This window comes from Odontomachus brunneus, unplaced genomic scaffold, assembly GCF_010583005.1.
Source record: "Odontomachus brunneus isolate Ranch 3 - 2012 unplaced genomic scaffold, Obru_v1 Obru_scaffold_003, whole genome shotgun sequence".
Taxonomy (NCBI): Eukaryota; Metazoa; Arthropoda; class Insecta; order Hymenoptera; family Formicidae; genus Odontomachus; species Odontomachus brunneus.
The window spans coordinates 2,558,090-2,571,969 of record NW_022639453.1 but is presented as its reverse complement, the minus strand read 5'-3'; the positions used below and the strand labels follow the sequence as shown (position 1 = coordinate 2,571,969).

At 36.3% G+C, this 13,880-nt stretch overlaps 1 protein-coding gene across 1 annotated transcript in view; it reads right to left on the bottom strand.

Annotated features, from left to right (window-relative positions):
• Positions 1 to 472: 472 nt before the first annotated feature.
• Positions 473 to 13,880, bottom strand: part of LOC116844077 — a 35,200-nt gene continuing 21,792 nt past the window's right edge. The window contains exons 4-5 of the mRNA XM_032815192.1: positions 6,990 to 7,100; positions 473 to 3,446 (exon numbers count right to left, since the gene is read on the bottom strand). Of these exons, the coding sequence (XP_032671083.1) occupies positions 3,191 to 3,446; positions 6,990 to 7,100 (367 nt within the window). The 3' untranslated portion in view covers positions 473 to 3,190. The remainder of the gene's footprint in view (positions 3,447 to 6,989; positions 7,101 to 13,880) is intronic.

Genomic DNA, 13,880 nt, shown 5'->3' with positions numbered 1-13,880 from the left:
GCTCGAACACGATCATCGAATCCTCTGGTCACAACTTGCCGCAAAGTTTGCATCGCCGACCCAGCGACAAGGAAAAATTTATGAGAAACGTTTCCTATACTTACCGCGTTTAAAGCCATCATATATCTTCATAAAAAACTACAGAGAAGTTATAATTTCAAAATTATCAAAACTTAAAGCCTTTAAACTGTAAGATCCAAATTATATTATTATTATTATGATTTTTATGAAATAGTTTGTGTATGCACAAATTGAGTTGTTAATTCGCTAGAACCGCTTATTTGGCCTTGCTATTGTTGGCCAAGCTTTATATAGATTAATGTTTATTGTATGAAATAATAAATGATAACAAGTACAGGTATACAGAGAGATTGACGAATAATCGGGGATTTATGAAGTTATAATTATATTATATATAATTACATATAATTAAATTGTCAAATGATGACGAATTATGAATATTGGTCTAAATTCCGATTAAGAATGATTTTATTCTTAGTCACAAACATTAGTTAATTATTTATTTGGCAATATTGCTTTCAGTAACATCAATTTCTCATAAGTTATGTGCAAAAACGATAGATGCAGGATGTATCTATTAACACTGTTACTCTGCAGCAACATCTAATTACTTGTTCAGTCCGTTGATGCCTCAGTAATTCTGATTCTTGCCATTAGATGACAAAAATTATTGGAAAAATGTTTTCAAAATAATGTTTTGGGAATAATATTGCATCATAACTGCATCTAAGAGACATAATTTATTTCATTTAAATACACAAAAATTTTCCTTAAATATTTTTGTGTCTGTCTGTTACGATCACACGCACTGGACGAGATTCTAGTTCTGGTGTTCGCATAGGTACTGAATCGAGTATTATTAACTTGATGAACACATTTTATTGCCTACCAAATCCTAAGCGCTGACACTTTCTAACGAACGAAACATTAGTAGAGAATGCTAGTAGTTAGTGCTTTCAGAGGTACAGAAGATAGGCAGCGTAGGAAATTCAGCCGACGAGGAAGCGCAGCTGACGGAGAGGATCGCAGGCGCACGACATATGATTTCAGGAACTCGATCGACGAAAGAGAGAGAGAGAGAGAGAGAGAGAGAGAGAGAGAGAGAGAGAGAGAGAGACGCAGGAAACTGGGCCGACGGGGGAGCGTAAGAAATCAGCCGATGGGAAGCGCAGGAACTTGGTCGATGGAGAATATCGTAGGAAGACGGCGACGAATAGCCGTAGCAAGAACAGGAAGGCGCCGACGTAGGAGGCGGCGGATAGCCGCAGCAGGAGCAGGAAGGCGCTGACGTAGGAGACGGCGGATACCCGCAGCAGGAGAAGGAAGGCGTCGACGTAGGAGGCGGCGGATAGCTGCAGCAGAAGCAGGTAAGGCGCTGGCGTAGGAAGCAGTAGGAACCGCACGACAAATTCTTGAACAAATAATGTCAGGATGGCTGCAAAGAGCGTCCAAAACTACCTCGCCCTGAAGGACTCATAAGCAAAGAGTAGTCGGTTCCGAAGAATGCCGATTAGTCATGATTTATAGGCGAGAGTATCTGGCTTAAAGAGCGTGAACTAACCACCTTGCTCCGAAAGGTTCACAGGCAAAGAGCGAATGATTCCGAGAAAGTTACCGACTAGTTACCTCGCTCTGAAGGGTTCATAGGCAAGAGTGTTCGGCTCAAGCAGCGCGAACCAGCCACTTTACTTCAAAAAGTTCATAGGTAAAGAGTTCTCGATTAGATTGAGAATTGGAGAGGGAAAGAGAGAGAAAGAAAACGAGTTACAGATGAATAGTGGAGTTCCGCACGAAAGAAAAAAGTTCTTAGAGAGGTAGTGACGTCCGTGTTCACTGAAAATCGATCGACAACTGCGTTGTTCCTTTTCGCGTCTAACAGTGAGCTGTTACCAAGGCGACGCTTGTATATGTAGCGACCTTGGTAGCTCTAGAAAGCGATCGGAACCTTCTAGAATCTTGCACTCCACCTCGATATACAGGGTGTAGAACAACTTGCGAAGCTCTTGTGGAGGTCTGAACGGATTGAAGTAAACATAAAAGTCCTATACCGTTTTGTGATCTTTCCAATAATTATCAAGATATTAATTAAAAAAGATTTGTGAATAATTATGCGAGATGTGGTAGATGAGTTGTAATGGCGACGTTTGCTATTGTGTGCTCGTATATTAAATTAAACTGAACAAAAAGATTCTTTATCATTTTTCTAATAACTTTGTAGATTTTTAATTATTAATTAAAGAAGATTTGCGAATAGTCGCTAGCGATAATATATTAGTGTTTTCTAATTAACTAATTATAATTATAACATTAATAACACTAATTATAACTAATTATAATTATAACATCGCAATATATGCGTCGTACGTAGATTTAGAAACGTAATGATTTTTTTGACAAAGACAAATATCACATATAAAAATATTAAAACAATACTATTAAGTCATAAGAATTAACATAAAAAAAAATATATATATATATATATTCCGCAAGTCTTATTTTTTTAAATTATCAACGTTGTCTATTCTGCTTGAAAGATTATCGTTATTATACTGTATTCAAATCTAGATTTTTGTTATTGCGCATACACAACAGCTGTCTCCTGAACTTTGTAACATATTCTCTCTCGATTCTTTTGAATCTCCAAATCCCAATTAAACTTCCAACATCATTGAAGAAGTGACAATAAACGAATCATAAAGAAGGAAGATTTATTATTTTATTGTCTATTAATCCCACTATTTATCTGTCCTAATTATTTAATATTTGTTTGTCGCACTTACTCTCTTAGTAATCAAATAAGTAATAATTAATACGTTGCTTACTAAAACTGAAACAAATTAAATAATGTTAACAATAACTTCCTAATAATAGGAATAAATAAAATACAAATATAACAAATATTCCAAATATTGAAAAATATTCAATTTAATTGAATATTAAATAGTTCTAAAACACTAGAATAACACCAACCCGCATAGCATATTGTATATCTAGACTCTTCATTGATTCTTTCGGTCCGATAGGTTTTGCAAAATAACCGTGAAAGCAATATTTCGACGACGAAGACGATGTTGAGAGCGACCACGAAACGGCACGCAGGCGGATCATCGTGAGGTCAAGGGGCACGTTCGCGCCCACGGAAATCAGGTTGTCGTTTACATGCAACGCGCTACTTCATGTTGTACCTCGGCCAATCCGCGGCGGGCTCATCCCCCGTGTCGAAAGTTCCGGAATAGTCCGAAGGATCTGCGGACTGGTCGGGGCGCAGGGGCGCGTTATATTTCCCGAGGGCCATGTCGATGAGGGAGAAGCTGCACCCGGGAAACAGGACGGCGCAGTTCTTGCCCTCATGGCCGGCTTTATGGGCCTGGGTGTACGTGTGATGCTCCTCCGGCTCGAACGAGAAGACTCTCTTCAGGGGCAGCCTGTAACGAGAGACGCTGAATGAGCCGCTTTCAGGGCCGACTACACGAGGGAACGTCGATCTGCCTACGTGGACGACGGCTGAATCGGGGCCAGTTGGACAGCCCCTGGACGACGATCGGGAATCTGCCATCGAATACCTCTCTCTTTCTATCTCTCTCTCCCTCTTCCCCCTCTCTCTCTCTCTCTTTCTCTTTCACTTACATATAAACACGCACACGCACACCTTTTCCACTGTTCGCTGAGGTATTATATCCGAAATATCCGCATGTGAAAGCAGAGGGTCAGCTGTTCTCGAGTAGGCGACCCTTCGCAGAAGATCCCTCTAACGTTTTGCAAATTGCGCATTCTTGCTCGAGATGATCAGTAGGCCGCCCGTAACGCTCGTTTACGGGGGGATAATCGGCAGGGGTTCCCTCTCAAAATCGTCAGACGAAACGAGGCTATTTTAGACTGTGCGTGAGTCTGGTCACGTTTTTAATTCGTCGACGTGTGCGTTAGCTGGAGAATCGCCTGACGTTTTATTTATTTTTGCCCACTTTTTTTCTTTCCCTTCGCAAGAAGGACGCGTTTATCATCCGCGTTTCAATTTGAAAGTGACGTTAAAGAATATAAATTAATGCGTAATATTTTCTGAGGCTAATATTCCGAGTGTATTTTGCGTTAAGTGAGATCGGGTGAGAGATGAGAGAAACTTAATCAAAACAACATTTGTCGCGCGCCAGTTAAATCATCTTATCACGCTAACGCATTCTTATGAATAAAGTTAAGGTGTTCTCAAAAAGTGTTTGTTTCATCATGAACTAATTTCATGAAAAAATTCCTTTTTATTTGCACACGTAGGCGATATATTCTATGTGGGTTTTTTTATCAATAAATGGGTCAAGTGGCGGTAACAAATCCTCTTTGATCAATTTGCAGTCGCTTTTATTTACAAAACCATCGAGTCAGATAGTTTTTATGCAAACTATTGAAATTGAAGAGCTTGTCGCGTTTCGACGGGAGGGAGAGAGAACAACTAACAAAATCGAATTTTTTAATTAATCTCGAGTGGACTTGGATAGAATTTTAATTTGAAGCCGTATAACGGCGATATACAGGTGTACATCGTTGAAATCTAAAAGATCCCCGCGGTAAATGACACTCACGTTTAACATTTTTACCGAGGACAGACAGATTCTAACTTTTACGGTGAATAGGTATTTTCGGTACTTTTATAGAGAATAAAGAGGTCATGTCCGACGCATTTTTTCGTCAACTTAAAATTCTTGAAAAATTCTGAAAAAATTCATGCAATTTCCTTCAAGCTTCAATTTTCCAACCTCATAATAAATTATAAGGTCATTAAAAAAACAAAGTTCTATATTATTTTCAATTATTTTTTAACAAGAATTCACGAAAAAGCTACTTTATTTTATTGGGAGTACAAATTAGTTCGGTCCGTTTTCAAAAAATGGCTCTGGCTGTTATGAATGTTTCATAGTGACAGCTGATTTCGGTGGTTTCAGAGAGGTTAGACATCTGTCAATAATATTCAGTTTATATCGCTTTGAGTTTCATACAAAACCCCTGTTTTTTATTGTGTTGAATATGTCAAATTTTGTGTTAACTAAGCAGCATTTGCGGGAGGTTTTAGTTTTTTGCTTTAGTTGGAAGAAAAGTGCAGTTGAAGCGTATCGAATGCTTGTAGAAGTTTATAGTAACAATGCTCCAACTGATAAATCATATAGGGAATGGTTTCGACGTTTCAAGAATTGTGATTTCAGCGTTGAAGACAAGCCTCGCTCTGGACAGCCAAAAAAATTCGAAGACAAAGAATTGGAGGCATTACTCGATGAAGATCCGAGTCAAACGCAAGAGGAGCTTGCAGAATCATTGGGAGTTACGCAACAATTGATTCGTTTGAGCCGTGCATTACGAGAAAAACAGCCGGAATACGAGCAAAGACATGACAAAGTTATTCTTCTGCATGATAACGCTTGGCCTCATGTCGCAAAAGTCGTAAAAAATTATTTGGAAACGCTCAAGTGGGATATTTTACCGCACCCGCCGTATTCGCCGGACATTGCTCCTTCTGATTACTGGTTGTTTCGACGGATGCAGCACGATTTGGCAGGTCACCGGTTCACTTTTTTCGCAGAAATCGAAAATTGGCTCCTAACTTGGATCGCCTCAAAAAACGAGACATTTTTTCGAGATGGAATTCAAAAGTTGCCTGAGAGGTGGGAAAAAATAGTAGCCAGCGATGGACAATACTTTGATTAATTTGTTCATTCATTTTGTTCTGAAGTAAATGCATTTTTGACCACAAAAAAACGGACTGAACTAATTTGTACTCCCAATAAAAAATCATAATTTTTGTTATATTTGTTAAAAAATAAATTTAAAGTTTTATATTTAAAATAGTAATTAATAAAAGAATAATAGTTTATTATAGTATCTTGAAAAAAGTCGAATTATTTCGGCATGCAAAAATGATGTATATTTGAATAAGAAAATAAGGCTAAATAACATGAAGAAACATTTTTGCGCATTATAAAATATAAAAATAAGAAAAGAAGTAAGAAACACAAAAACTACAAGAAATTAGAAAAGAAGCATATATTTGAGTAAATTCATTAATTTTACTTATGTTTATCCAGTCTTGTTAAAATTCAAAAATACCATATTAGTTAAATACATTAAAATAACTTGAAAAACCATTGAAACATACAATATTTAAAGGAATAGATTATATCACTCTTGTGCATAATAATATGGCCACAAAAATACAATAATACGCAAATCAAATAATAACAACATAGTTTTTTTATTGAAGTGTTATTCAAAGTGAGATTCAAATAAGTTTACTATTTAAAGTGAAATTGAAATGAAGTTTAAAAATGTATTGGAATCCATCCAACTTTATATGGCGTACTTAAAGTGAATAGGAGCAGAGGAGGAATCACTCATGTTTAGGATCGATTTATTCCGGCTGCCATTTAGACAATAACTAACGAATTTTGTCTCTATTGAGCTTTTCTTGAGTGCTCCTACTATACTAACTTCATTCTGAAGTACATATACGAAATCTTATAAATTTCGAAATAAGAAGAAGTACAAAGTTATTGAAAATGTCCAGACACGAATGACCTCCCTGTTCGCCTTAAGATTTAATACTAAATAATTCGTAGAACCTATCATTAAAATACGAACCACTTATTTTGCAACGCCCTGTAGAGCTCGCAAACGATATAGCCGCGAAGAAAGCTATCGTTATTCATTCACCGTTATTTAACTCGTATTCTCTTTAGCTCAGTTATCTGTATCTTCCACTGCATTTATTCTTTTCTCTCACGCGCTACGCTTTTCAGTTGCGTCATTTTGAATTGTGAAATTGCGCGGTGCTAAGTGTCCGTGAATTATCCGAATAAAAAAAAAGAAACGGAGAGATTTGGAGCGATGAAATAGCAATCCGCGACCTGCGAGGCATCCTCATGCCGAGTAGCTTTCGTTTCGTGAAAAAAAAGAAGAAAAAAGAAATCAGTAACAAGACGGAAACTTACGAGAACGATATCCTCATCATCTCCTCCACCAAAGTATTTCCCTTCGGCATTAATCGCTGAGACGCTTCGCAAAGCGCTCGTAGGATGCATGTCCTGCCGTCGAAGCCCATCCTGGAAAAGGAATAAGAACACGAAAGAATGTAGTGGAGTCGACTAGAGGAGAAACTTTTATCGCGATGTACGTGTCGCGACGCGATCGCGATGCGACGCATCGACGGAGCTGTTTTGGAAAGAGAGCGGGGGTGAGAGGGAGAAAAAGACAGAGATAAGTCACGAGATTAATGTCGAACGGAAAAATAAGATAACGAGTCATTCGTTATACGCGGTTTCGGCGAATCGGCGAACCCGAACGCATCTTACGATCGGCAATTCGAGTAAATGCCGACGATTTATTTCGGAGGGTCCTTCTCACGAAGGGAGGGCGAAATTTAACAGAGCGAATCTCCAAGAGATGAGATAGAATTAATGCCGCCGGTCTAACGCGGACGCTTTCCCGGTATACCGCTTTATCCCTCTCATTCTTTCGCGTTACGGTAAACGCCATCCATCAGCGTATTTTCGATTCGTGCGTATCGCAATCGGTGTATGCTCGGCTCACATAAATTTCCCTAAACGCAATGGTTCAACATTCTTGCGCGATTTATACACTTTCGCGTCTACGGGACGGACTGTCCTTGTTAGCCGTGGAAAGGAGAGTATAACTTTTATAAGGGATTTCGCAACCGCTCAGGGATTGTTTTATATTTATATTTTCTTATGTATTTTTTTCGTAGAAATTGAAAATTATCAATATAACAACGCCAACATCAGGTCGAGGTCAACTTTGTTTTTTTAAATAGAAACATACATTCTTTATTACGGAATTTTATTCTATGTAAAGAAGCAAACTTTTGTTTGAAAACATTTTTTATCCGACCTTTATTTTCTAAGATATTTATGGAAATATCTACAAAATTATTGGTTTCAATAATTTTTTACTCAAATTCTATTAACTTTATCGAAAAATAGCGAAAAATAAAAATTATCTAGTTTCTTCTCATAGAGCTCTGAGATTTTTTTCAGAATTTTTTATTAACTTTTTAGTACTGCATTTCCTTGCATTTTCATGAAGTACTAAAAAGTTAATCAAAAATTCTGAAAAAAATCTTAGAACTCTATGAGAAGAAAATAGACAATTTTTATCTCTTGCTATTTTTCGGTAAAGTTAATACAATTTGAGTAAAAAATTATTGAAACCAATAATTTTGTAGATATTTCCGTAAATATCTTAAAAAATAAAGATCGGATAAAAAATATTTTCAAACAAAAGTTGTTTGCTTCTTTACGTAGAACAAAATTCCGTAATAAAAAATGTATGTTTCTATTTAAAAAAGCAAAGTTGACCTCGACCTAATCTTGGCGGGGCCACGTAAGGTCAAACCAATGGTACCTTCTTATGTCCCCCATCAATTCATATCACTTTTGTCTGAAACATTTTCCGGTCTTAGTTTTTGAAATATTCGACTGGATAAATTAAAATGGACTCACCTTATATATATAAAAGATGTATATAAAGATATGTATATATATAAAATATATATATTTTTTTTCCTTAGGTCTGGCGTTGTTATACTGACAATTTTCGGTTTCTACAAAAAAAATACGTAAGAAAATATAAATATAAAACGATTCCCGGGTGGTCGCGAAACCCCTTATAAAAGTTATACCCTCCTTTCTATCGCGTGTTGCGCTCTCTCGCACGATATTATGATCTAACGCTGTTCTATGATTTATTGCTCGAGGAAAAATTGAATCTCGTGATTAGCCACACGATAGTCAAGTTGTACTTAACATCGCTGCTAACCATTAAAGTAACGCTTACTTCTATATATAGTTTAATACGTATATTATTAATTGATTCATTTATTTTCATGACGAGGTCACTTGATTACTAATTGGAATATTCACTTTATAAATTACCAAGCTTTTCTGGTCATAAACAACAGTATAGAATTATATAATGCGTATAATGTAGAACAGAGAGGTCGAATTTTAAAACGAACATTGTTATCGAGTATGCAAGTGACCTAATAAAAATAATCTTTCTCGATAGGTATTCTTTCGACGTTGATGGACCACTTCCAGGATACCTCAAGAAAGGATTATCATTATAATATATCGTCATTCGTAGACGATATAACTTGAATTGAAAGCAATTGTTGGGAGAATATTATATTGCACAATATTAAATCAGAAGACTGATTCTACATTAATGTGAAGAATCAGTCAATAACGAGCTAGAAAATTTAATCGAGTCCAATTTAACGCTACTAGCTCTTGAATGGACTCGGCTAGTTACATTTCTATTCGGGAAGCTACCAAATTCAGACGCGCGTCGGTATCTTACTCTTTGTTCCGAGTAAAAATACTGAGCGGTTATCGCCGAGGAGACCATGTCTTTTATTTCGGCTGGGTAGTGCGAAGAAATGCCACCGACGAGAATAGTCGAACTTTCCTGCGCGGAGTATATAAATCTGGTTATGGTCTCGGCTGCAGGGGAGGAAGGGTGATGAATGACAGAGAGGGAGAGAGAAAAAGAGAGAGAAAGAGAGAGAAAGAGAAGGAGAAAGGGAGAGAAAGAGAGAGAAAGAAAGAGAAAGAGAGAGGAAGAGAGAGAGAGAGGGGGGAGGGAAGGGGAGGGGGGGAGGAAGCATTTTCTCATGGCCGTTGGCCCGAGAAACGGATAAATGGTCTACCAGACTCGTTCAGAAACAACCCCGCTGCCGCCACCATCGAGCCGCCACTCCGCGGCCGTGGAAGCGCCACCGTCTGATTCATGCCACCCTTAAGCCGCACCAACGGCACCACCAACGCCGGCCGATCCCTTATAAACCACCGAGTGACGTTGCCCCCGTATATACACACATATACATACCTACACACACACACACACACGCACACACGCACCAGAGAAACCCATCCCTTGCATAACCGGAGCATCCCGGCAGCACTATAAGACGACGAGCATAAACCGCCACTTTAGCATCTTCTCGACGAAGAGGTGAATGATTTCATGCGGATATTAGCCGCAATACTCCAACAGGCCGACCTCGTTATCCCAGCTGTAGGATGGAGAGTAAACGACACTGTTAAACGTTAAACGTTCCTCGACAAATGTTCCTCGATGCATCTCACGGAAGACATGATTATAAAAATGCGTTCGCCGAACAATCTTACGAGACACGACAGGTCGATTGTATTTACAATGGTAATACGAAGGTGCAGTTATGATTAAAAAACGAAACTACAAATACGAATTGCAAATCGCTCGATTACGATTTGATGCATTTATTTCAGGTGCAGTATGCATTTTTGCTTACCTCACCCCTTACCTTGAAATAATTCTACGAGGTGTCATGCTTTCGCAAATCAAACGTGTTGTTCACCACAAACTTGACTTAATCTTAGCATTCGTAATGTGAGGAAGTATTAAGAAAGTGACATATACCATTTCCCTCTAAGAATTAAATATACCAACCTGATATATTGCTGTACATGAAACGAAATGCGACATTCCGAACATGGTATATGACACGAATAAGATATACACTCAATGTATTCTATATACTCTCTACCAGAATTGGATAACAACTAGCTGATCAATTAAAAATTGAGTTAGAAAGTTAATAACTTTTAACTGAACTTAGTTAATTTTAAGTTAGCTATTCTTGTAATTTAAACTAGTTACTCCAAAAAAATATATGGGTCATTTCACGTGAAATCAATTACGCTATGTCCAGAACAGTTTTTGAGGAAAAAACTTCCGCCAGGGTGCAAAATGAAAGTCTAAATATTAACTTTGAGATACTATGTGGAAGAACCCGAAATTCAAAATAGCAGATCCAATATGACGGGCTAAATTGTAAAATTGTTTTAGATCTCAATGAAACTCACATTTCAAGGATGTTTAGGGTCGCAGATTATGAATCTGTAGTTAATAATTCAAAATTAAAAATAGCGGATCCAATATGGCGGGTCAAAATGTGGTATTTTCTTGGATTTCAATAAAACTGACTTTCCAGGAGTTTTCGAAATGGATGATTATGAATCAGTTAAAAACTTCTGCCAAGGCAGAAAATATAGATCTAAATATGAACTTTGAAATTGTATGTGGCAGAATCCGAAATTCGAAATGTCTGATGCAATATATCAGCTAAAAGCAGCCATATTGAAAATAAATTTGTAAATTACATCAGAGAACATTGTAGAAACATTACTCATGTATAAGCTGTTAAACTCTATAAGCTGTTTGGGCACCTTAGTAACACGATATGTCAGATATGTTATGAATTTCCAAAAATTAAGATAGCAGTTTTCACATGACGAATAGAAACAATTACTATTATCAATCCCATTATCAACATCAAGATCCCTAGGTAATTGCCACATACAATTTCAAAGTTCATACTTAGATCTATATTTTACGCGTTGGCAGAAGTTTTTAACTGATTTATAATCATTCAATTTGGAAACTCCTGGAAATTTCCAGAAGTTTCAAGATAATATATACATTAAAATTATTATACGTATGATATGGTAGATGCTGCTTACACAATACATGATACAAAAAATAAAAAATATTGCCAGCGAATCTTTTTTCATCTTTCTAAACACACGCACATATGTTCATTATTTTCTTATAAAAAACACCAATTTCATTACTTTGCATATATCAACAATTTCATTATTTTGTATATATTTAATCTACGATTAAAAAGATAATTATGCAAAAAAATCACATATATTGCTTTACATAATAAACTTTTAGCATTTAACTTTAACAATTTTAATTTAACTTTTTATTGAGTTTATTTCGTTCATGTAACTTTTAAGTCAACTAATAAGTAAGTTAATTTTATTAATATAAGTATGTATGTTAATTTTATAAGGCATACACATATTAATTTTAAATTTAATTTAGTTAAAAAAAAGTCCTAAATCTTTCTCTACAATATATTCTTCTGTTCTAAATCTTTAAAGGGAACGGTCGTTTAATTGTTGTTTCTTTCTCGCCTACTTGCACGATTATTTTCGTCACGTAAAAATAAAACTCTTAAAAAGAATTCAACGAAATTCAGTAGGTGTATGGAAGGTAAAGTGTATGGAAGGTAAAGTAGATATAGATCAAGTAGCAATGTGTATTATCTAAAAAAATATAATTTTGTCCTTAGCGAAATCATTACAAAAAAAGTGTTACAGCTTCAAAATTATTCTTTCTTAAAATTAAAAGAAAAATATCCTGAGACCTAAAAGAGAATAATTCTTGTTGTAAGGTGCTATTTCCTATAATTCCATATTCTGAAAATTCCATATTCTAAAAATTTTTATCGAAAGAGTATTTCTCTTGTAATAAAGTGAAAAAATATTGTGTTTAAAATATTTTCCTTTTGGTTTCAGAATCCTCTTGAGGTCATACACAAGAGGTAAAGATAAAATTATATTTTTTCAGATAGCATTTTCTTTCTGAATATGGATTTAAATAGATGCATACATCCTAGAAGCCTGCCAAACAAATGCCAATGCAAGAGATTAAAGACAAGACGTCTTTCGCGAAGCGAATGTACTCAATCGAATTTACTTCGCGATATAGTCGATAGCCCATAGTGTCTGAGGGTCGACGAGAGATGTAAGCTCAACCGACACGATAACAACGGGTCCGTACCGTTTTACCGCCCCCTATAAGAAGGGTGAAAGACTACTCCGGTGTCATTATCGCGACATATCGGCTTTTCCCGTTAATGCGGCCGATACGTCGCGCGGTATATACGCCGCGATAGATGACACGGAAGAGACTCGAGTACTCGGACGAGTCTCCATAAAGAGACAAGACGACCGCTCGATCGCGCTGAAGCTACTAAAGCCAGCCGTTCTATTTTATTATCGAGCGTGTCTTCCTGTCTCAGCCGCCTTGCGAAAATTCATCGCTTCCCCCTCGAAGACGTTGAAATCCAGGTTAATATATCCGGAGGCTGTGTGACGTTGATCCTGGGAAAATTGTTGTCTTAATCGTCCGTGGGCGCGAGTATTATTAATCGTTGTTGTCGGATACGGGATTAATTAGACCGTAATTTAGATCGTATCAATCATCAAATTGTCGGATTATTGTCGTAGATCCATCAGCGATTACTCTCTTCGTCTCTATCTCTTTTTCATTCTTCCTCACGTGTCCTTTTTAAATATTTATGGTTATATATACAGGATTATATATACATGATTATATATACAGGGTGTTTTAGATTCTCCTCCGCAATTTTAGAACGTAGAACGAATTAAGGTGAACATAAAAGTCCTATATTGTTTTGCAATATTTGCAATAATAATCGAGATATTAATTAAAGAAGATTAATAAATGCGAGATATAGTAAATGAGCTATAGTGGCGATGTGTGCTGTTCTGCGCTTGTATATTAGGTGAAATTGAACAAAAAGACCTTATTCATTTTGTAAATAACTAGATTATTAATTAATAGCATAGATCTTTAATTATTAATAATAATTAAAGAAAATTGTAACATGATTGTGCGCAATAATGCACAAATCTTCTTTAATTAATATTTAAAAATCTATGTAGTCATTTACAAAACGGTAGAGGACATTTTTGTTTAGTTTGATCTAATATATAATCTAATGTATAAAATTTAATATATAAGATCTAATATATATGATGGCAGACGAAACCATTACAACTCATCTACCATATCATGCGTGTAGTGTTGTAACGTATCTAGATACATGTATCTTTTGCAGTATCTAGATACTTGTTGTGTATCTATATCTGTATCTAGTTATATTTTTATTTCAAAATCTGTATCTGTATCTACCCTACTGAAAAATTTCTATTGAGATCACAATT